This window comes from Chanos chanos, chromosome 10 (assembly GCF_902362185.1).
Source record: "Chanos chanos chromosome 10, fChaCha1.1, whole genome shotgun sequence".
Taxonomy (NCBI): domain Eukaryota; kingdom Metazoa; phylum Chordata; class Actinopteri; order Gonorynchiformes; family Chanidae; genus Chanos; species Chanos chanos.
The window spans coordinates 7,480,761-7,503,617 of record NC_044504.1 but is presented as its reverse complement, the minus strand read 5'-3'; the positions used below and the strand labels follow the sequence as shown (position 1 = coordinate 7,503,617).

The 22,857-nt window shown below is 40.2% G+C and overlaps 1 protein-coding gene across 1 annotated transcript; it reads right to left on the bottom strand.

Moving 5' to 3' along the window:
- Positions 1–18,078: 18,078 nt before the first annotated feature.
- On the bottom strand, positions 18,079–22,195 carry tbr1b (T-box brain transcription factor 1b). Its single transcript, XM_030787018.1, has 6 exons — positions 21,504–22,195; positions 20,905–21,059; positions 20,582–20,703; positions 20,118–20,276; positions 19,948–20,009; positions 18,079–18,925 (listed from the first exon to the last, which is right to left on the bottom strand). The coding sequence occupies exons 1-6, from the start codon at positions 22,193–22,195 to the stop codon at positions 18,079–18,081; spliced, it is 2,037 nt and encodes a 678-aa protein (XP_030642878.1).
- Between the last annotated feature and the right edge of the window lie 662 nt (positions 22,196–22,857).

Sequence of the window (22,857 nt, the reverse complement as noted above, 5' to 3'; positions counted from 1 at the left end):
TGCCTCAGAGGCGATAAAGTCAATCCATTATGCGGTGATTATAAATCCCCAAACGAACACAATAGCCACAAACAGGGCTCCATTATACCTAAGAGTCTCGTTAATCCTGGTTGCTAGGTGACAGAGTAAGGCTACGCTTTTAAAATGTAGCACATCAAAAAGTAAATGTCAGTGGCACTCACTTTGATGGGAACTGATTATGGTGGCCGAGGATTCTCTGAGAGTGCTTATGCTCCGATGTCTTCCCACTTAATCACCCTGAACCGCAGGACACTAGAACACCAGTACGCTTCAAAATGTTTATTATTATTATTATTATTATTATTATTATTATTATTATTACTATTATTATAAAGTAACTGTTTTTCAGTAAGTAAGACTAGTCACTTGATTATTGATGTATGCTTTCTTATCATGTAAAAAAAGACAGTTAACTGATTGCATACATAATTCATACGATCGTGTATCTTAGGGCAGGTTTACAGACTCTGGGAGTTTTACTTGTTCTTTTTTAAAAGATATTTTTATACAGTAATTCATTATACACCGAGACCTCATAATATCATAAGAGCATAATGAGTGGATGATAATAAGGCCTTGCGGGACACTTCTACTGTTCAGTCCCAAAACAAACACTACTAAACATCAGCTTCCTCGAGATGTGTTATATACTACAACAGCCCTTAGCTCATTACTGACTTTGGAAAAACTTTTAGTCACCACAAGCTGCAAATATCTGCAAAGGTTACAGCTTTTGGCAAATTTAAAAGAAAAACCGTCATGCAATTAGGAACCAATAATCTCCAAACAAACACCTCATAAAAAAATGAATATTTCTGTATAACTGTGAGCTCAATTACACTGATTCCTCTCAGTATCCAAATTCACAAGCACTCTTTCTGAAAGATCACTTTGAGAAATTCTTTTCTAATTAATAATCACCCAAAACATAAAAATCCCCACTGGTGAAACTAATCCAAATGATTACATTAATGGTGTTTCATGACATACAATTCATCTGACTTTGTTATGATTCTAAAGATTCTCAGTTTGCTGCAAAAATGGCACAACATTGCTGGTTTCCATAAAAAGAAACAGAGATCAGTGAAAAAGCCGAATTTTCACTTCAGCACAGTAGCCAATGGTGAAAACAGAATCTCCTGTCTTATCCTGGGACCACCCATTGAGCTGTATTTCTCTAAATCCTCAAGTCCATAGTAGCTCACGACAGTTGTCAGCAACTCAAGCTATTTATCACACTAGAATTTGCACTGGATTTAGTGACTTCCATGTGCCTCATTAACTATACAGACGAGAGCGTATGTTCCAGTCCTGACGTTTCATTCATACTTCTTCTTGGTACTCCTCTCCATTCATTGCCAAAACATGTGGAGATTAGTCAAATAAATGCACAGTATCTCACCTTTAAGTCTGATTAATACAACTGTTAAAACAGCCTGCCCAAAAAAGGTTGTAACCTAAAAAAACACAGAAGCTTTAATGAGGTCATAATGGAGAAGCTTGGTTCTACTCTTGGCCTTGTCACGATGCCCGGTCATGTGTACCGACCGGTGGGTGACGGTACCCCGTAACCCTTACATATGTGGTTTTATAGGGTGACACATTCATGTATTTTTAGACCTACAAATAATTCTTATTGTTATTCTTTCTGCTGAGACTGTTTTCATTCCAGCACAACCAATTTTTGTCAGACCACTCGAACCCAGGGCACTCTAAGGTCTTTGACATAGACTGTTTGGATTAGTCATGGTGATAATGAATGGCAAATTGCTTTTTTGACCTAATTAAAATTTTTAGAAATCCGATCCTTGAAAACAGGGAAATGAAAAATGTGCGATTTTGTTGGAAAGCCAATAATCTGGAGTGAAACAGAGATGGTCTGAGGAGAAAATTTGGTAAGAGAGATTTTATTCTGTCAGATTATGAGTCAGATTGATGCCTACTATAACGTTCTCTTACTGATAATTCTCTTGTTCATGACTTGGTTAAATATCATTCAGCCTTTTTTTTTTAACAAGGAACTGATACATGTCTTGCTGAATTTATGATACCATCAACATTAGTGCCTTAGCGTAACACGTGGACCATTCCTACGTGAGCAGTGAACAATGTGCCATCAGCATAGCCCGCTTTAAAATTCATACACACACACACGGGGTATTTCAGCCTCACACAGTGTTCAGCTCCCCTGCATGTTAGCTGCTAGCATGCTAATGAGCTCCAACGGCTGCAGAGTGGTCACATGATTCCTCCTCCAGGGACTGGACGGTGAGCTGCGGTAGGGTTGGCTGACAGTGAGGGCAAGGCAAGCAGGAGCACGCACGTCAGCAGCCCTCTCCTTTACGTCCAAAGAGGAGAGGGAAAAAAAAAAAAAAACCTTCCTCAAGGGCGTCTTAGTAAAGACATCAGAGCTGCCGAGCGTGTATGAGGCAATCTCTCAACACCTCACAATGCTCGAGTATTAACGGAGAAACATGGAAAAACGGGCACGTCGCGCTACTATCTGACATGTGAGCCTTCTCTGCATGTTTTTATACGTTATGTTCTCAGCTCTCATGTCCTTAGCATTTGTATGCTGTTTTTCCTCAGGCTCCGTGTGCAGCAAGTATTTAATGCTACAACATGTACCACCACATTCTGATAAAGCACATACTGTGATATCATACAAATACAGCAACCACAAGCTGTATGAATACAGTATCAGAAGATATGGAAATACACGCACGCACACACACACACACACACACACACACGCACAGACATATATTCATACATGGAAACACAGACCTCTTTCAAATGCATGGCATTTGACTGCCCTAAAAAATGAATTACATTTAATCTGCATAAGATGTAATCCACTCAGGCCTCTCCGCCTCCATGACAACTATTGTCGCGACAGAATCTCCTTTTGTCAGAAAATTCAGCATACAGACCACATACAATCTTTTAAAGCACTAGGCACATGACACACAAAGTGTGTCTTGTAAAACAGTTGCACACACATGTAAAAGACTGAGCATCATTCACAGGAGCTGTGTGATGCCGCACGCTCTGTGCTGTTCGTGCTGAGTGTGGCTCTCCAAAAAGCAGGCAGCGCTCGTCTCTCTGCGGAGGGACTGGAGGGTTCTTGAAGCAGGCAGCGCTCGTCTCTCTGCGGAGGGACTGGAGGGTTCTTGAAGGAAATCGTGACACAGATTTAGCCCACTCTGAGAGAGCTGAAATCTGTAGCACCTTTGCCAATTTTATTGGAGGACACGACGTGTGTGTGTGTGTGTGTGTGTGTGTGTGTGTGTGCCTTTGTCTATGTCTGTGTGTGATAGAGGGCAGGGAGAAGAGAGGGGGAGAGAGAGAGACAGAGAGAGAGAGAGAGAGAGAGAGAGAGAGAGAGAGAGAGAGATGTATTCTCTGTGGGACACACAGAGAAAGGCCTCATTACTGTTACTGAGCTACTGCATGAACAGGGTCAGTGAAACACGCAGCCCAGTGTGTGTGTGCATGTGTGATTTTGTGCATGTGTGTGTGTGTGTGAGTGTGTGTGTGTGCGTGTGTGTGTCTGTGCGTGTATGCGATCAGTAATCGGTGTACCAGCTATTTATAGCACCAATTTGGCTCCACCTGCAACACAATGAAGAAATCAATGCTTGGAGTCTGACTGGAGAGCAGTGTTTGACTAAAATAGGTTCACCGCGAGCGAAATCAATAAACATTTGAGATTTTATGTCATGGCTCAAATGTCCCTGCTGTCCACTTGCGAATGGTCAACTTACTGTCAAGTAACTTATATCAAAACAGTAACAACATAAGTGAAGTTCATATGAAAATTCTTGTGAAAGAATGAATAATCATATAAACATCAGTAATAAAGACCAGCTAAAAAATATACCACACTGGCTTTAAATTCTCACTATCCCAAAAACCTGGATATAATATTGCAATATAAGCTCAAAGAAGATATTCAGAAAAAAAAAAACTTCCCTTAAGCAGATTTGTAAAAGTGCATCACTTTTTAAACCTAAAAGCAAAACATTCGCGTTGGTGCTGTAATGTTTGTATTTGAGAAACTACGGATTTGTTCTTCAATTAATGGAAAATCAGCTTAAATTTTAATGCTGTTTACAAAAAATGGGCCAAAAAAAACTGACCAAGAAAATCCTCTTTGTGGAAAAAGAAGTTCTGGGTTTTTTTTTTAAGAGAGAATCTGTGAAGACAGCATAGTGCTCCTACACAGAATCACGTAATGCTATTGTCTCCAAACTTCACATATGGACAGTATCTAAAACTCCGATTGGACTGTGATTTATACAAGACAGCAATGTCACCTGTATTTTCGCCTGTAGCTTGTCCTTCACACTTAACAATGGTCTTTTTTATGCTATCCTATTATCACTGTAGAATTAAAGCAACTCTTAATCCACAATAATGGTATTAACTAAAGCAAATGATGACATGATGGTGAATGACAACAAAAGCCATCATCTAAATGTTGTCCGAAATGTCACGTTGTAACATATATGGCAGTGAAGATTACAATCTAATCTAATACTAAACAAAAAAATAGTAGTTGCCCATTTTTCTCAGTGGTGGGAGTCCAGTTACACCTCTGAACTTGTATAAACACTTACATACCATCATATGACTTCAGTTCTATCTGCAGGAACATCTGGTCAAATCAGTAGGCTGTCATAAAGCAACTGTACTGCAGTCTCTAGACAGTTCATTAACACACCACACATTCAAAAACGGGTGATGAATCCCATAATCCTAAAGATCCGACAGGCTAAGGATTCTGCATGCGATGAATTCAACTCTCCGTTCAAATTCTGGACTGCCACAAATACAAATAGATTTGGAGGACACCAGTTTCCTCGGCTTTGGAATTTAGAGTGAACTCCATATGCTTTGGATTGAACTCCATATGCTTTGGATTGAACTCCCGAGCTCACGTCTCTGAATGTCATCGGGTGTCATTTCCTGTTCACAATCAAAGTGCATCATGGGTTCGGAACGGCAGGGCACCACTCTGATAATCTGAATTGTAATACGCAGGAAAGGGATCAAAGTCTTTGCATGGATTAGAATATACCAAGCATACCGTGGTCTCTCATAGTTTGTATTTAACTGCTCTTTGTTCTGTCAATAACCACATGTTGTCAGCGTCAGTGAAAGACGGATGCAGTAATTCCGTCATATTTGAATATCATGACTAGTTTTGTTAATTATTAGTTTAGGTATTGATTAACTAATTGTTTTTATTTATCAGTTATCAGCTCGTTTCTTCATTATGTGAGTTTTTAAGTGTTTGTTCATATTCTCTTCTCCAGCTGCCTGTGCCAGGTTTTTCTTGGCTCTCTAACTCTCTGAAGGCGTGAGGATGTGACCTACTTTCCTCTGCTAACATACCTTTATGGGCTCAGGATCAAACCACCGGGTGACAGTGTCTTAGTAATTATGAAAAACTAAAACAGGGCCCACTATAATAACAATACGGCACAGAATATTCTGGAATACACTCCCACAGTCAGTGACGAGTGATTACTGGTTTTGGCCTCCCCCTCTGCCAGTGTGCGTGAGAAACGTGATGTACTCATAAACATAAACTCATCTTAAACAGCTGAGGAAAAGGGGCAGGCATTTAAAAAAAAAAAAAAAGTGTTAAAGTCGTTTTAATTGGGCGAGGCCAACACCACGATCGTCCTCAGTGCTGATTGGTGCAGATGGCAACGGTCTCCGCACGAGTCTCAGCGTCAACAGCAGCGGCAGGACAGATGCACAGTAAGAACAATCCCTGCTGACAATGTCCTCAGACTACCTCCAGAGTGAGTGCTCTGTGTGTGTATTGTGTGAATCATTCTCTAGGATCTCTATTTTGGCCACAGGGTTTCACCCAATAGATGTTTAATGCTGTGGTAAAAACACATGTTAATGAACACGCGGCAAGAGAAAAGTACTATACCTTGTATAATGAGAGAGAGAGAGAGAGAGAGAGAGAGAGAGTGAGGGAGAGATAAAGAGTTAGGGTGAAAGGAAAGGAAAGGAGTAAGCAGAAGTGAGAGTGAGAGAGAGAGAGAGAGAGAGAGAGAGAGAGAGAGAGAGACTGAGAGAGAGGGAAAGGAGCAAGCAACAGACATGCAGTCCTTGCTGATCTTGACTGATTTTCACTTCATTCTCTCCTCCTCCTTTCAACGTAATCAGCCACTGACCTCTAACTGAATGCTGTCCTGATTCTCCACACACTGATCCTCAGCACTGATATTCAGTCTGCAGAGAAAACACTGGCCTCTCCACAGCACAAGGGAAAAATCCATTATCTATAGAACTGTGCTAGGCAACTACAATCTGCAGTGTGTGCACAATTCCTTATGGCCGAAGCAGTGCAGTATAGGAGTTTAAATGTAATCTCCTCAGAGAGATTTTAGCATTGCAAATGCAGAGAAAGGATGATTCTCCTTTAAAACATAGCAGTCACTCAAAACATTTGGTCACGATTACCATGACAACAAGCTTCATGTTAGACTAAGGGAAAGTCAGCAGAGTATACCCCAAAACATAGAGCGATTTTTGCCAAGAATTATCAACTAAGAAGGAAAATAGCACAGAGCACACATAAATAGGACAACCAAAACCACAATCAAATCCAAGTCCAGGAACTACAGTAGCATCACAGATAGGACATCTGTACCTGTGAGTTGAATCTGATGTAAGGCTCCATGTTTCCAGAAAGTGTGACCGGTCCTCAAGGTTTCCGGTAGTACTCCTGACAGCAGTCAGAGAGCCTTAGTACCATGAAACAGAGAACCTGTGTGGAACCGAACATGCAGTAGGAACCTCTGTCCTCACAACATACCAAGACAAACATTCAGGAACTGCCGATCCACACAACCTCAATGTTTTTGATAACCGTGTGTCCATTTATCCACCAATCATGAGTGAGATTACAGCAATGACATCACTGAAGACCAGCCTCTTATCTGTGAGGGAGCTGCTGCTGCTCCTTCTTCTGCTACTGCTAAGCTACTGTTTCCACTGTTTCTCTCATTATCTTTCTCTCCTTTTTCTCCCCCCCCCCTCTCTCTCTCTCTCTCTCTCTCGCATGTGCCTCACAGAATAAAGCCCCAAAGCTGTTTGCCATCACTGCTCTGCTCTGCAGTGATGCTCCCCTGGGGCATTCTGGGACTGTTAGCAGAACGCTGCTGCTCGACCTGTCAGAGAGACAGCTGCAGACTGACCTTGCCTGTGCTGTGATGGAGAGCAAGTCAAACAGTGCTCCAATACTGCATGAAAATAAAGCAGAGAGCAATTCAAAAGGCTGATCTCTCCCTTCACCTGAATTCACACTCTCCCATCTCTTCACCAGCTAGGCTTTTTTTTTTTTTTTTTAGCTATTGCAGAAATCTGCAGAAAGCTGATTTTATCATAACCAGAATGTTAATCAAATTTATCAGAATGTTTCACATAGATCAAGTGTGTGTTACATATTCCTATCTTTAGGATAAAGTAGGTACATACGTGTCTAATTAAGATCCTCAGTGAGTGTGTGGCTTCCAGCTGAATAACTCCTGACTTTAATGCTTATTCCCTCAAAACAAAAACACACACACAAAAAAAACCCTGAGACCTCTCAAGTTAAATCCAAAATTTAAGAGTTTCTTCTGCCGACTGCGGAGTATTAAAAATAGCAGCATAGTAGCAAGAACTATCAGTCATCTCTTGTGCATAGTTTGTAGAGTCTGACTCAGACCTCAGCTTTGCCTCCTAATCTCTAGTGACAGGATGAAAGAGATAGCTCTCACTGCAAACATCAATCATACATAGACAGGTTAAAGTAGGCAATATATTTCAATAAGCTAAATAGGTTTCACAAAAATATCTGAGCTGTCTTCTCAAGTATGGCTCAGTCTCCTCAGAGGAAAGTGACAAGCTCCAACACCATAAAACCATCATCTAAAATTCAGCTACGCAACTACAGTAATACATGGAGACTGGTTTAAGTATTAAGAGCAGCTGGGACCTTCTCTTGTCTGATGACTTAAGAATGACCACATTAAGTATGGAGAGATCTTGAGCCTTGCCCTTATTGCTTTTGGTAAAATATTTATCTGTTTTTTATACAGGGAGTGTCTCTGTCTGCCTGTGTGTGTGTGTTTGTGTGTGTGTGCGTGTGTGTGTGTGTGTGTGTGTGTGTGTGCGTGTGCGTATGTGCCAACATGCATACAAGCACGTGAGGAGATGCTTCACACTTCATTTCCTCAGCTGAGAGACGCTTCAGAATTCGTGCTGTGACCTAATTAAAAATGAATGACCTCTGCTCTCTTGCTTTGACTCCAACTCACAACAGGAGTTGATGAAACCAAGGGTGTTAGAACAGCCCAGCTGTGGACCCAGATAGTTACATCATCATCATCCCTCAGTTCTTGATGAGGGAGGACCACTCAACACAAGAACCATCTAACATCTAGCACTAAGCCTGCTTTGTGTAAATGGAGGTAATGCTACAACATGGCGAAAGTAGAAGGAACTCCAGCGATGTTCCGCCCTGAAGCAAAACGTGGAACAGCTTTCACATCCTTTTTCTAATCTTAACCCTTATATGTACAATGATCTCACTGATCTGAGATGAGTAGCTTGGGGCGTGTCTGCGGGTCCGGAGAAATCCAATCAATCGCTTTTCTCAATGTGTGAGGGAGCTCCCTGATACCATCTCTCTGTCTTGTGTGGACATGCACCGGTTACTGAGATAAATCTGTGCCAACATTCACCCCCATGAAGGTCTTGACCGGTGCTGTTCATTTTATTAAATGATTTGTACAAGTAAGCTTTATGATTGATTACAAGTTAGTTTTAGGAGGTTCTCTGTCCCAAACAACACCACACGAGTAGATTTCTGGAAGGATGAGAAGGATATCAAGGCACAGCTGAATTGTCCACATTGATAACTTTGATCCGTAATGCCTTTATCTGTCTCACACAAGCAGCTTAACCTGCATGCCCCTGTTGCTTCTCCCACCATTTTCACACGCTGCGTACCATTCACTTATCCTCAGAGATAAATTGACACAGACACAGTAGTCAGGTACTGAAGGTATTACAAGTACAGATATTTCAGGTATTATAACAATAATGTCAGACAACCAGGACTAGTGAACAGGTCTTTATTATGTGTAAACAAACGTTAATAACCATATTTCGATTGTGTAGTATTACCCTACTAGATAATAGTTTAGTTTGTACCAGCCTATCACTAAATTAGGATTTTTCCAGTGCGGGTCAGTAAAACGTATTAGCCAGCTAAAACATCAGCATGAAAAAAAAGAATTGATTTCAACTGAAACAGCTGAACAAGTACATGCAGTGAGAGTAAATGCTAAGCTGCCTGAAACCATCTGAATTCTTAGCAACTAACCAATAGAGTTGACTCTGCCTGAACAGTTAGACTTAACAAGTTGCTAACAGAAGCAGCGGTACCTAAACCACTAGAAGCCAATTGAACCTTAACCCAGGTAGTTAACTTGTATGTTAAACAGGTTATTGTTAGCTCCAAAGCTCCAGTTAACTGTATGAGAAGTGCAGCAGTTTTGGCCATTTGAGAAGTCCTGTGAAACTGCTTTAGTCACGTGTTATGGTCTATAAAACATGGATGGATGGTTTTTATGGCTTGACAAATGTACCATATTTACTTTGGCTCATCGTAGTTACTGAGCGGGCTAATTTACTCATTGATTGTCACTCACCACAAAACTGTATCACAATCAATTTTTCAAAAAAGGAGGTCACTCTGAATGCATAATTATGTAATAATATTATACAGTAAACACACTGCAGGGAGGGACAACACCAGCAGTAGTCTCAAAGACTTGTGCAGATTTAACTTATTCTCTTGGTAGGAGACAGAGTAGGGAAAAATATTATCCTTGTTCACATGCTATGTCCTTCACAGCACAGTGTGTAGCACAGCTACAGAGACACATTTCACATCATGTATTATTACTCATTTATGTTGTTCAGCTCGACAGTGAGATTCAAAAGTATGCTTTTTATTTTTATAAGTATTGATTTTGTTCATTGCAGGAGTGCAACAACGACTTTGATGACGGTCATATTAACAGCAGTTTAACTGAGCAATGGCACCACGGCATGCGATTACAAAGACAAATTTGTCAAACTCACCGCACTTCTGCCTGTTGTTGGAGTGAGAACCTGCAAAGGGAAGAGCAGTATCATGAATATGAACCAATAACATTAACAAGCATTTTTTCCCCCAAATTCCATAGTTTTCATTTACTATTTAAAATGAACTGTATGCATACATGCAAACTGCATCCATACATGCACTGTTGACATAAGCACACGACATTGTGAATGACGTGAAAATCATAGTTCAAATACAGTTTGTCAACAAAAATAAAAATGTTTCACATTATTATAAGCAGATCCATCCTCTGGTAATACATGAAACCTCATCTGATGACACACCCCTGCCTTACTTATAATTCTGATCATTATGGTAATTGCAGAAATAACTTGAGCTATGTACTATCTGGACAACTGCTCATGGTTACACAATACTTCCATCTAAAGCCATATGAACATTGTCTGCACTAGATCGTATTTATAACATAATAATATGGGAGACATTGTTCCTGCTTGGATTATATAACTTAACCTATCTTATAAATGCTCTATAAATGACCTGCTAGATCCCCGGAACATATCAGCATCAAATTATAAAGCACAAGCACTAGCACTACAACTAGAACACTCATTCAACATGCTGATCTGCACCTCTGTGTCAGGACAAGCTGGGTTATATCACAGAATCTCCCAACCTTACAAAGGCTGGAATCTGTCTCTTCAGTAATAAACGGCTGATTGGCCATGACATTATTATGTTTAAAAACGTAGTTGAGCTCTGAAACAGGTTTTCCATGTTTGCCTCCGGTCCATCAAGAATAATAAGCAGCTTATCTTGTCTGTCAGGAACCTGTGCTAAACAGAAGCCATTCTCCATTCCACTTCACAGCGCCAATGAGGCCTCAGCAAAAAAAGCTTTCAGAATCCATTATGAAGTGAAGCAAAGAGATGGCATTTCACATCAGCCAGGGACACATTGAGGACATCTGGTACATGCCACCAAATTTTAAAGTGGCAAACAAACAACTTGGTGGAAAACTGATAGAAAAGCGTGTTAAAATTAGCAACAAGCCGATTACTAAAAACAACACATTTCCAAATGTTGATACAGTACATTTCTAAATAAACAGTGATCAACAGGTTTGCGACATGATATTCATTAGTGAAAAATGTGTGAATTAAAAAGATATGTAGGATATACACATACTAAGGAAAAATGGCCATCCATTCACATTGGTACTATTGTAGAAGCAGCCTAAAGCTATGGTGGGTTGTGTATATGGACAGCACGTATATTCCAATTGCCTTTTTAGACAAGTGCTGAGAGGGAAATCAAACATTCTAATGTTACTCCACATGACAGCATAATGCAATGACCTAGTCATGTGAAGAGTAAACGCGTCGGTCATCATTAAATCCCCAATAAGGGAAATTAAAAGCACGGACACACATGAGTGCTCCAGCAAACGGAGATAAAGGGTCAAACTGCTCGTCGTCCCTATCAACAGCAAACAGTGGGAGCCCACATTTGGGATGGAAGCCGTTCCAATTAAAAGGGTGTTACATCAGAAAGAGGTTGCATTAAAAACCCCGGGAGCCCAGCTGTCTGACCCATCCATCAAAACAAACAGTCAGAGACCAGGATGGTGTGTTCATGAGTTGTACAAAAGCTGCTTTTCTGTCAAACTAAGAAAGGATCATGAGAACAAATCTCTTTGGAAGTGATTAGAGGAGGGTGGCTGGTGGTACTTACACGCTGAAATGCACCGTTTTTACTTTCATCCTGCATGTTATTTTCATGAATGTTCCTATGTCTCCCTGCATCTGAACTCTTCACTCTTATGGAGCTCAGTGGACTACGTTAAAAAGCCTGAGTGCCCTTTGACATGGCCCTCATTCCACAAAAAGCATCCAGCATTTAAATACATAAGACGCTACATGGATGCCTAGGCATATGTAATCCTGCATTCATATAACTCAATCAATGCAGAGATACCTATCATGAATTATAAATGCATTACAATTCTTTATTTAAATCACTGTTCACCCATGTCTGACAACGTAAAGCCCTTCTGACCCCACATGATCAAGCACAGCTCTACCCCCAAACAGTGCTCTATCACACCAAATCACACAAACAGATCAATTAAGCATTCAGTGTAATGTGTGTTTTGCTTTTCTTTGATAACATAACCTGCCGAAATGTCAGAGCACTTTAGCTTCCACAGAATAAAGGGCGAATAGTAACCTTGCTAAATCATCTTATTTGTAATATTTTATTAATATACGTGTGTAATAGCAATATCCAATAAGTATAATCCCTAATCTTTCATACTTCAGTTCTAGATTTAGAACCACTTATATTAACAATAATTAATCTCATGGGGAAGGTATATGTGAAAGCGAACTCTTTTATTACTCCAAATGAAAACATGACGGTCTCTTACGATTGTTTTACTGCCCTCAGTTTTATTACTGGAGCTGACATTGTTCTGCTGTCTCTGGGATGAGTTTCAAAGAGAGCAGCACGGCACACCACCCTTTTCCCACAACCAGCGCAGTCATCCCCTACAGTGCTGAATTATGATTATGGAGTGAGAGATCGCCATGGCCTCAAGTCCATTTATATCCACTTGCGAATGGTGAAAGCTGTATTTCTCAGAGCCAGAGGATCATAGTATCTATGTTTGTGAAGCAAAATGTGCACATACAAAACCAATGCGTCTGCATCTCTCATTTCAAATGTGCTTTACTTTTGGTCATTTTTCTGTTATGGAGAACCAGTAGGAAGTACATGATATTGTCTAATGTGAGTCCTGTCACCCGGTCATTAGGTGGTGGTCTATTAGACTCCCCTGATGACAGATTAAAGGCAGTATGTATATCTCTGAGAGATATACTTCACACTGTCCTTAGTGGTGCAGAATTAGGTACCTTGTTACTTTTTCTGTTTCATATTACGTTCACTCCTTTGTCTATTATACGGTATGTTAAGGTAACGTCCTAATATGTAGCCAAGTAACTTCTACGTGACTAGTTGGAGAATGGATATGACATCTGTGAGATCACACAGAGAGGTTGTTTTTTTTTCATATCTTTTAAACACATACATGATTAAATGGAAACTAAGCATCAGCTACTCGTGTGGTAATTCAGTTTCTGAAATTGTTCAGTGGAAATGCTGTGTATGAAGTGAATTAAATGACTTCGTTAGTGTGCAGTGGAGCAGCCCAGCTCTTGTAGGACAGGTTTATGAGTAGGACACGGAGCTGTAAATCATTTTGTTTTGACCATTGTTTTTCTCCCCCCATCCTATGAAGAGCTGGCAACATTTCAGTTGACTCTAGGATGAGCACTGAGGTGTGATAAAACATATCGCGTCAAATGAAATGCAAGCACTAGCTACGCCAAACAGGCTATTCCGCATGATTTTTCAAACGCTTTATAATATTACAAATGACCTGATTTCAGTTTGACATGAAAAAGAAAAAGCCCAGATTTCACTCACAGCATCGCCTCAGCAGTTATGGCGAATTGCCCGCTTCATGTGTGTTACTCGTGACATACGTTGCGTTACAGTCTACTGTAAATACGCAAAAAAAAAAAAAAAAACACGGAGATGCCTCATGGTCTCTGGAATCCGCCGGTATTCTCGACTTTGACGAGAAAACAGCTATAGCGAACACGAACACTGCATCGATGTTTCAGTGAATTTCTCTCAGACAGATGTTCATTGCAGCGGTGTGTAAATTAAAATATGATCACTAATGGAGTATAGCTATTGGAGCATCGCTACATGTTAAATAGCTCTTACCGTTGGCAGTAACGGCTCCATTTGGGCGCCTTGGTCCTTTATGTCCATCTTCCTTTACCTGTAGAATATGGCAATGCGTAAGGTATGGAGATAATGTTAGCTGATCTGTTCCTCTCAGCTCCGCTACACGACGCTGTCAGCCCCGGCACGGACCGGTCACATGTTTTGTAAAGTACTGATGCCGACCATGGTAATATTATTCTTGAGTGGGTGCATTTTTTCGCTCATAAGCGCGCATGTAACGAGTGTTCAAACTACGTTGACGTATGACGCAGTCAATAAGCTTTAGAGACCCAAAAGCAACAGAAAAAGAAATCCGCTCGGATATGTAAGATTTACGTGCTTGTAGTTGAATTTAAAACATGCTCTGTTGGTATACTTAACAGAGCTTAACAGTTACTCTGTGGTTGTTGCAGGGTAAACATGTGGATTGTAAATTCCTACATCGTTCTTCGCTCCGACCGATGGTAAACATTGAAATACAACATTAGCCTGCTTGAAAGTGAAGCCGAGGTCGTTTTTAGTGTTATTTTGTATTGCATTTTTAGCCGTTAATACTACATCTAGCGCTGGCCCACCGTAACTCTTTCCTAAGGCTGCTAAGGCACATTGCCGTAACTGCTCCCACTGCTGTTACTAAAATGATTTTATATCTATTATCACCAGTAGCGTACCGTAACTGCTACTGTTCCACTGTCGTTATAAACACTAAATTATTGCTGGTACCATCACAAGGGTGGAATACCACTTTTAGATGTAAACATAACCTCTACTTTTCCTCTGGAACCAGGATCAGATCATTCTAATCTCAGTCAGTTCAGCAAATGAATTTAAATGCAATAATAGATGGCTTATTTATCCCTAATCGGAATATCAGTTCATCTCTGCAGGGGTTTGCATGGATATTGAGGTGAATTACCTCTGGTGTTGTCAGAGGCATGTACCGGACATGAAGGAACTAATACAATTTTGGAATATCATAAGTTATCATTGTGTGCAGAGTGAGGCGTGTCATAAATATAGCAATATAGCAGTAAGCCACCTAGCTGTCCACAAAACTACCTGTGTAACTACACACAGCACCTTGTGCAACCACAAAAAGTTGCCTTGGACTCCAAGTCCTGCAACACCATGTCTGTTTGAAACATGCAGTCATAATTAAAAGCAAAAGAATAATTTAAAAAAAAAAATACAGTAATATCAGTTTAACGACTGAGTTGTGCAGAATTTACTGTGTCTAATCGCAATGGCATCAAAAAGGTAACAACAATGATGTCTTTCATTTATATTCAGGTTGTCAGACTGGTGTTGGAGCTGGAGTCAGTAAGAAGACATCTGCTGTGCCAGCGCTCCCAAAACATATACACTGGTAACCATTCCAACTTTAATAAGACCTTCACATATGATGGAATCAGAGAAGTGAGGTCTGGGCTGAGTTAGAGGTGTCTAATATCCATACATCTAGAAATAAGGGCATGAGAAACATACGGTCCTGTTATGATTTTCAGCCATGTATGAGAATAACCAAAAGTATGTGTGTAATCGATTTGCTACCCTATTAACAATACGTTAATGTTAGACCTCAAAAGCTGGAGTGTGCCGTTTTGTTTTGTTTTATGTTATTTGTGGTAACTGTGTTGTAAGATATTAAGTGCCAAATTAAGGTCTCTTTAATAACAGAGAGTTCTGGGAACCTGTGATAAAGGAGGCACTAGACGTGATTTATCAACTCTTTCAAATGATTCTTCCCTTTCTGTAGTCTAATACAGTTAAGATCTTAAATATGGCTTGTTATGTGAAGTAGAAGCCAAAGACCTGTAAAGGGAAGAATCTGAGTCTCCTCAGATGGTCTGTGGGGTGTGTGACCCAGTTAGCATAACCCTGTTCAGTTTAATCAACTGTGTTTTTCACAGCTGAGATTACTTGTTCTGTTTTTCCTCCATAATCCCACTTTTCATTTCATCACACCAGCAGCTATAGTTTAACTTCATATCTCCATGGTCACCAGATTTTTAAAAAATCTATAGTCTTAAATGAGACTGACTTTCTGTGTGTCCCGAAAATGGAGAAATTTATGTTTTAAATATGATCTGTAGCTCATGTTTTCAGCATTGTGCTGAAAACGCCATGGGCTGATACACACAGAAACTTTGAACTGTTGGAGTTTAAAAAGACTACTGGTTTATCATCGAAGACAATGTTGCCCTCTAGTGTCCCCTCTGATACAGCAGGCGAATTACTGTAACAGTACCCTCTTGTGGTTTTGTTTTATGGATTAAAAAGACTCCTTTTATAAATTAATTGAAACTGGGAACCATAGAAGAGTGACAACCGAGTTTTAAACAAACAAAAGAAAGCCTTGCCATAATGTGTAATGATTTACAATTCCACAAGATGGCAGCAAATTAACACGCTTTCTTCCTGTCCTTAAGCATGCGTTTAGGGTGTACCGAACCTCCATTAATAACCTGTTAAGTCACATAAAAATTCAGACACACTCATCTGTAGATCAAGAAATCATACGTGCAAATGCAGATTTCCGATGGCCGAGGCAAACAGAAGCACGGAGTGCTTAAATGAAAAAAAGAAATACGGACAGAAGTACATTACAGCCGTGTAAGATATGCCTGCAGTAGCCAAGTCAACGGTTTATGTACTCATGCATGAGCTTGTAATAAATAAAAACCGATGTTATTTCTGTTATTCGTTACGTCTTTCATTTGGTTCGTCTTCGCATAGATTAAGCCTAATCAATGGTCCTATCAACAGGTCAACACACAGGTCAACGTACTGTTTATGTAAGAGATGCTCTCATTCTCTCAAAGATGTCTGAGACTTGACCAGAGAGCATATGAGAATCGTTCACTTGAAATTTAAGGCAAAGATGTGTGATTTTAGTTCTAGCTGAGCCACTCCCTGCATCTAAAACGAAATTTTGTCAAATGGTAATTAAGTTAACGTTTTATGGAACAAATGCACAACCTTAATGTGAACTTTTTTTGTCTTTTCATAGGAGTTTCACGCTATCGGTCATATTTATTGCAGTTAAGCACACTACAGTTACTTTAGCATTACATAAGCTTTTCACAAACAAACAAAAAACAGCTTTCTCAATTCACGTTTTGTCATGAAATGTCCATGAAAATACATATAAATGTTGGGCTTTATACACGATGACATGAAATATGTTTACCTTTGACCAAAAAATGGTAGAGTTTAACACAATTACGATGGTAATTAGACGTAAAACCCCTCTTATTGTTGGGATGTCATCGACGTCTGTCTACGAAATTAAAAAATAAAAATACAACGAGGGCAAACAGAAACACTTGAGAACAACAATGAATCCACAGACCATGATCATTTTAAAAAACTGCCTGCCAATTTTAAAAATGTAATAGCTATATAACTACACAACAACGAAGTCATTTGACCTCCGCTAAATAGTATCTCTCAGATAGGGGCTCCATGCTTTTGTTGTGAATAATGACAATCGAATTATGTAACTTTAAGGGTGGTTTGGACCACCTCGTCCTTCCTGATCAATATTTAAACTGTGTGTTTGTAATTTCGGATATTAAAGAAAAACTGCGGCAGAAAACTCCCATCTAAACTCCTAGCAAATTGACGCCTTTGTTCTCACACTTTTTTTGCGGGCAGTATCAGCTCTTTTTTACAGGGAAAAATTTTGACAATAACGGCATTTCTGCAGGTTAATCTCTGAGAGCACGTAATCAAGTGTCTAATCCGTTCGTTTAAACACACTGTACAGCGACATTTAACAAAACACAATTTAGATATTTTCTACATTATTTTCATATTTACAATGAAAATGCCATAGAATAAATCATTTAGTCAGTGATGTATGTCAGTGAAATAAAAGGTATGAGAAACGTATTTCTTTCTCTTTTTTTTTCTTGACATGCTGCCCAGTTCAAAAATGCAGCAACAAGTTATCTAAAGAATTCATGAGGAGACTGTAAATAAATAAATAAACAAATAAATAAATAAATATGGCCCCAGCGTAATGTCAGTTAAATATTATATAAGTATAACTGAACATATAAAAATATGACCCATGCATTCGCACTTTTGGATGATTATTTTTCCCGTTTCTAACTGTGTGAATAAAAACTGTAGTAGCCAATGTCCTTGGAACAGTTTTTCTCGCACTCCCGGGGCGTTAACATTTCAGATTTTAATGGAGAGGACGTCTCTGAAACCGGTGTGGCAGATGGTGAAATCCTCCTCCGTTTGGCTTGCTCAAAAATCCCAGAATCGCTTGAATCAATAGACTTAATAGACGATGGGGTTTCTATCCAGCTGGATTCCGAGAGGTCTTTTGGCTTGCCTTCTTCGGCGCCACCGAGAGGTGACCTCTCAGGTGCGATAGGGTCCCCGTCTTCCATTCCGGCCAGGTAATTAGAAGTGGTCGTTCTGCTTCCGACAGAGTTGGATGGCCAGCACGCGAGAACTGTGCTGGATTTGCTGCAGTATTGCGGTGAGGTGCGCGTGCCCCATCCCGGTGGCTCTCCGTAATAACCCAAGGGTCTGTTGGAGCAGCCTGCAGTGGGCAAGGGAAGCGCCTTAACTCCAGCAGCTGCGTACGACAGAAGGGTGGCCGCGTTACCGGCAAAATCAGCAGCCGCGGCGGCATCGTATGCCGAGGCGGCAAAGTCCAGTCGGTTGTTGGCAGGGGTGACAAACCATCGCTGCGGGGAGGCCACTGCGGTCTCCTCGGTTTGTTGCGGTGATAGCAAGCTGTTACTGAGTGGGACGCTGCGGTCCGTGCCAGGACCGGTCCCGACGCCAGGGTGAAAGCGAGATTTGGCATATGAGCTGACAAATTGGTCCTGCAGGAAAGAACCCGCCATGGCATATCTCGCACCAGGCACGATCTGGGAGCGAGGCGAGTCACCCGGGGACGGCGTCAACCGGTCTATGTCGCAACCTGTATAGACACTGGAAAAAAAGGGTAGACAAACAAATTTTCATCCTCATGAAGCACTTGTTGATGAAAGCTACATGACAAAAGAAAGAAAGAAAGAAAGAAAGAAAGAAAGAAAGAAAGAAACAGTGGAGTAAAAACGAAGTTATTATAAACATATCTCTTTTAGGTCTTCAGCGATGCCTGCATGTGCACTATAGCGCAAAAATGATCAAGATGTAACAAAATGAAGCTATGTCGTAGAAATTATAATTTAGAAAAATGCACCCAGCACATGCGAATAAGAATGCGAAAACTGTACACAACTCTTGCGTTCGTACTCTTCAGAAGATTTGTATTACTGAGTAGTAATGAGTCATAACATTATTTGGTAAAAATTGCTGCAATCTGTTCGACACTCTGTTTCACAAGTCTAGCATCGGCTGCGTTAAAGTTGACACCTGTTGTATTCGTTTTAGAATAACACAAAGACGCAATATTTTTTAACTGCAGTTTACTTGGACAATTAGGCCTTGTTATTTGGTTCGCTCACACATAAACAATACATCATTCAAATTTAAGTAAGCGTTTCAGAAGAATGTACATTTTTAATCCTGAAGTGTGAATTTTTAACATTACTAACCCCGCTGATCTTATCGGAAAATACGAGGATGTGATTACCGGTTGTCAGTCTCTCAAAAACTGAGAAGAAAAAACACTGAAATGAAAAATGTGCTAGGTGAAAGTAAATAATGTGTTGCCGCGGCGAATCCAATTTTGCGTGTCGTTTTAAACTATTTTTTACTCATTGGATGCATTTCAATGACTGTAAATGTGGATCACGCGATAATTCAGAACATGGAATCATGTCCACAAACTGCTACGTATATTCAGAATATATTTAACAAAGGGGTGCACCATAAAAACAGGTCTCAGTTTCATATTTAATCACTTTTGAATAAACAAGGTGCTACTGCAATGAAAGGATTATAAAATGTTTAAAAATTGTAGGAAGCAACTATTTCATGCAACAGTTGAAAAAAGTAACGCTTCTTACGTGTCATAATTGTCCCGAAATCCCTTTGCAAATGGATTGTGATCAATTTTTAGCTGTGTGATCTGTAACAAGAATAAAGACGAAAATATTACACGCAGTCAAAGTATACAGTCATATAAACAAACAATACACTGCACAGTTGTATTTTTATGTTGTGTGCACTATCTTACGTCGGTATTTTGGTAAGCTGTGACTGCGATGAACTGGGTCTCTGGAAAGGTAAAAGTTTGCACGCGCCCTGGTTGGCTCGGGTCTTCGGTCCCATCCTCGTTTACCTGCACCACGTGCAGTCGGGGCTGGTACTTATGAAGAGACTGAAGGACCACCATCTGGGGGAATTCGGGCGAAAAAACGAGCATGTCACGGAGAATTACATACGTTTTAATGCACACGCGTCGTCGTTTACTTTCGGGGATTTTCAGTCCGGATCTTTTGCCTAACGGTGACAGTCAACAAGAAAATGAAGTTTTCCGAAGAAATGAAAATGACTGATTTTGTCACAAGTAGATAATTGTTTCGTGAAATGTAATACGATTTGTATACTGAGTCATAGCCCACGAAAGCCACATATGATTTGTTTTTCATTTTTACAAATGAAATTCTTCAACACATATACTCGCTTCTGTTAATATACCTGTCCGGTGTTGTTTGATGCTCCTTTATTGTTCGTTAATTTTAGTTTTCCAAAAGATATCTCTTGACGCATCCAGTGCGCGCCGGTGTTTGGCGAATCTGGGTGCATGTACACTCTGTTTCCTGTTGAGAAAGAAACAAACAAAATATGCCACTTAAAAAATGATTCAGTGCTCCATAACAAAGTCTTCCATATATTTAAAAAAAAAATGGATTCGTTTTGGAACGCAGCGTTCTTTAAAATTTAAACGCAAATTACCAACATACCTGTCCTTATTTTTAACGGTGCTATTTAACTGTAGCTTTATCTGTCCGTAAACTCACCTGTCACGTTTGTATCCGCTTTACCACACGGAACCCATTTCCCCCCTTGAAATCGCCAGTGATTGGGATCAGCCAGAATCACATCCACAAAAATGTTGTAATGAGCTGTAGGATCCAGGCCGGATATGTTGAAGCTTAGAAACGGGAACATGCGTCTGAGAACGACCAGAAACAAAACGTCAATAAATGCTTTCATAAATTACAACTTGTATAGTAGACTACATAATAATACAAAATGTGTTAATCACTAGGTCCCTTTAATATCATTTATTTATATTGGAAGATGTATCTGTAGTTCATTTACTGTCTTTCAATATATTCGTGATATAGAACTTGTTAACTCCAATATAAATGAGGAAAATAATTGCAGTACATATTTTGATTACCACTAAATGTAATTATAAACACCGAACTAAGACCATATAAATATCAACAATTTATTCTTGAAATATGTGGAAAAATCTGCAAGTAGCCTTGATCGAAAGCAAACATTTTCATGGCAACATTGTGTCTTGTACCGACGGAATTATTTTCTCGGGCCCTCGCTCGTCCAAGTGTATAATAAGTGTATAAAAACTCGTGAAGTACGAAATACCTACCGTCCCTGTTTAGTTATGATCATTTCTGTTTGATGTCTATGAAATTTAAGCCATAAAGCCCTGTTGCAAAGATAGACTTGGGCTTTGCCGGGTACAAGACCGGCTTGAGCTGAGGAAAACTGATAAAATGCCGTTCCTTGGTAAGCGTGTCCATACTGTTGCGCGTAAGGATAGCCGGCAGTCGGGTAGCCTTGCGGAGAGGTGTTGGTCAGCAGACTGTTGTAGGCTCCATTCGTTATGACAGGGTGATGGGTCATGTAACGACTCGGACTTCCAATAGAAAAGGCTGGATGCGTTGGTCCATGTTGACTCGGATACGGAAACATGGCACTCGGACTTGCTGAAACTGACTGAGTTTGGCTTGACTGTGAAAGGAGATACCTATCTCCAGCAGATCCATCGAAATTGTGACGAATATCAGAGACTCCTTCAAGATCAGGAGAGAGTTTTCCTCTCTGGACGTCCCCTGATGCGTCCTTAGAGTCGGGAAAATTGTCTGCCTCTGACTGATTCGTCATCCCACTGGAATTTTTTTTCAGAGGTGAACTTCTCTCCAGGTTGTCACTGCTAGATATAATAGGATGATCGCGCAAAGCGAGCCCAGATCCCTCCGAGTTTGGGTAGCCACTGCCCACATTCATACATTTCTTGGAGAGCACGAGTGCTGGTGAGACGCAATGCTCGAGCTGCATAGCTCAATGACAAATAGCAATTAACGCAACCAATGTGAAACCACGAGCTTAACGCCTCGCGAATTTAGATGGAGAGAGAACGCCTTCCTGTGGTTTGAGCTATTTTGTGGAAGACAGCAAATTAGCCAATTGACACTATGCTGCAATCAGGAAAGCTTTGCTTTTCATTCCTCTCCCTGCGTCGTTAATGAAACGGCTTTTGCTATTGGTTAGCACGTGACAATAATTTAATTAGACAGAACTTAATTAGGATAATCAGAGGGGCCTCGCGCCTCAGTGTATTCGCTTCTAGTGACCATCTACATGTTTGTATACTATCACCTTGGACAAGTGTGGTTAGTGAGATTCCAAGTTTTTAAATTAGAGAAATATTTCATTACAAACACGTTTTATTTTGATGTGCTCCAGTCATATCACAAAAGTAAGAGTATTATGAACAAATCAAGATGTGTTAGATATCGAGACTATATAGCTGTACACCATAGCTATATTTACGTATTAATGCGGTGGGAGTAACAAAGTCTGTTTACCGGCAGTACGAAAATTCATTATTTAAACAGGAATTGACAGGCAGTGCACATCGTGCCTTAAAATGTTTGTGATATAGCGTGAAATCATGGGCTTCTTTGAAGATATGTTTACTAGTCCCCAGGTGAATGCAT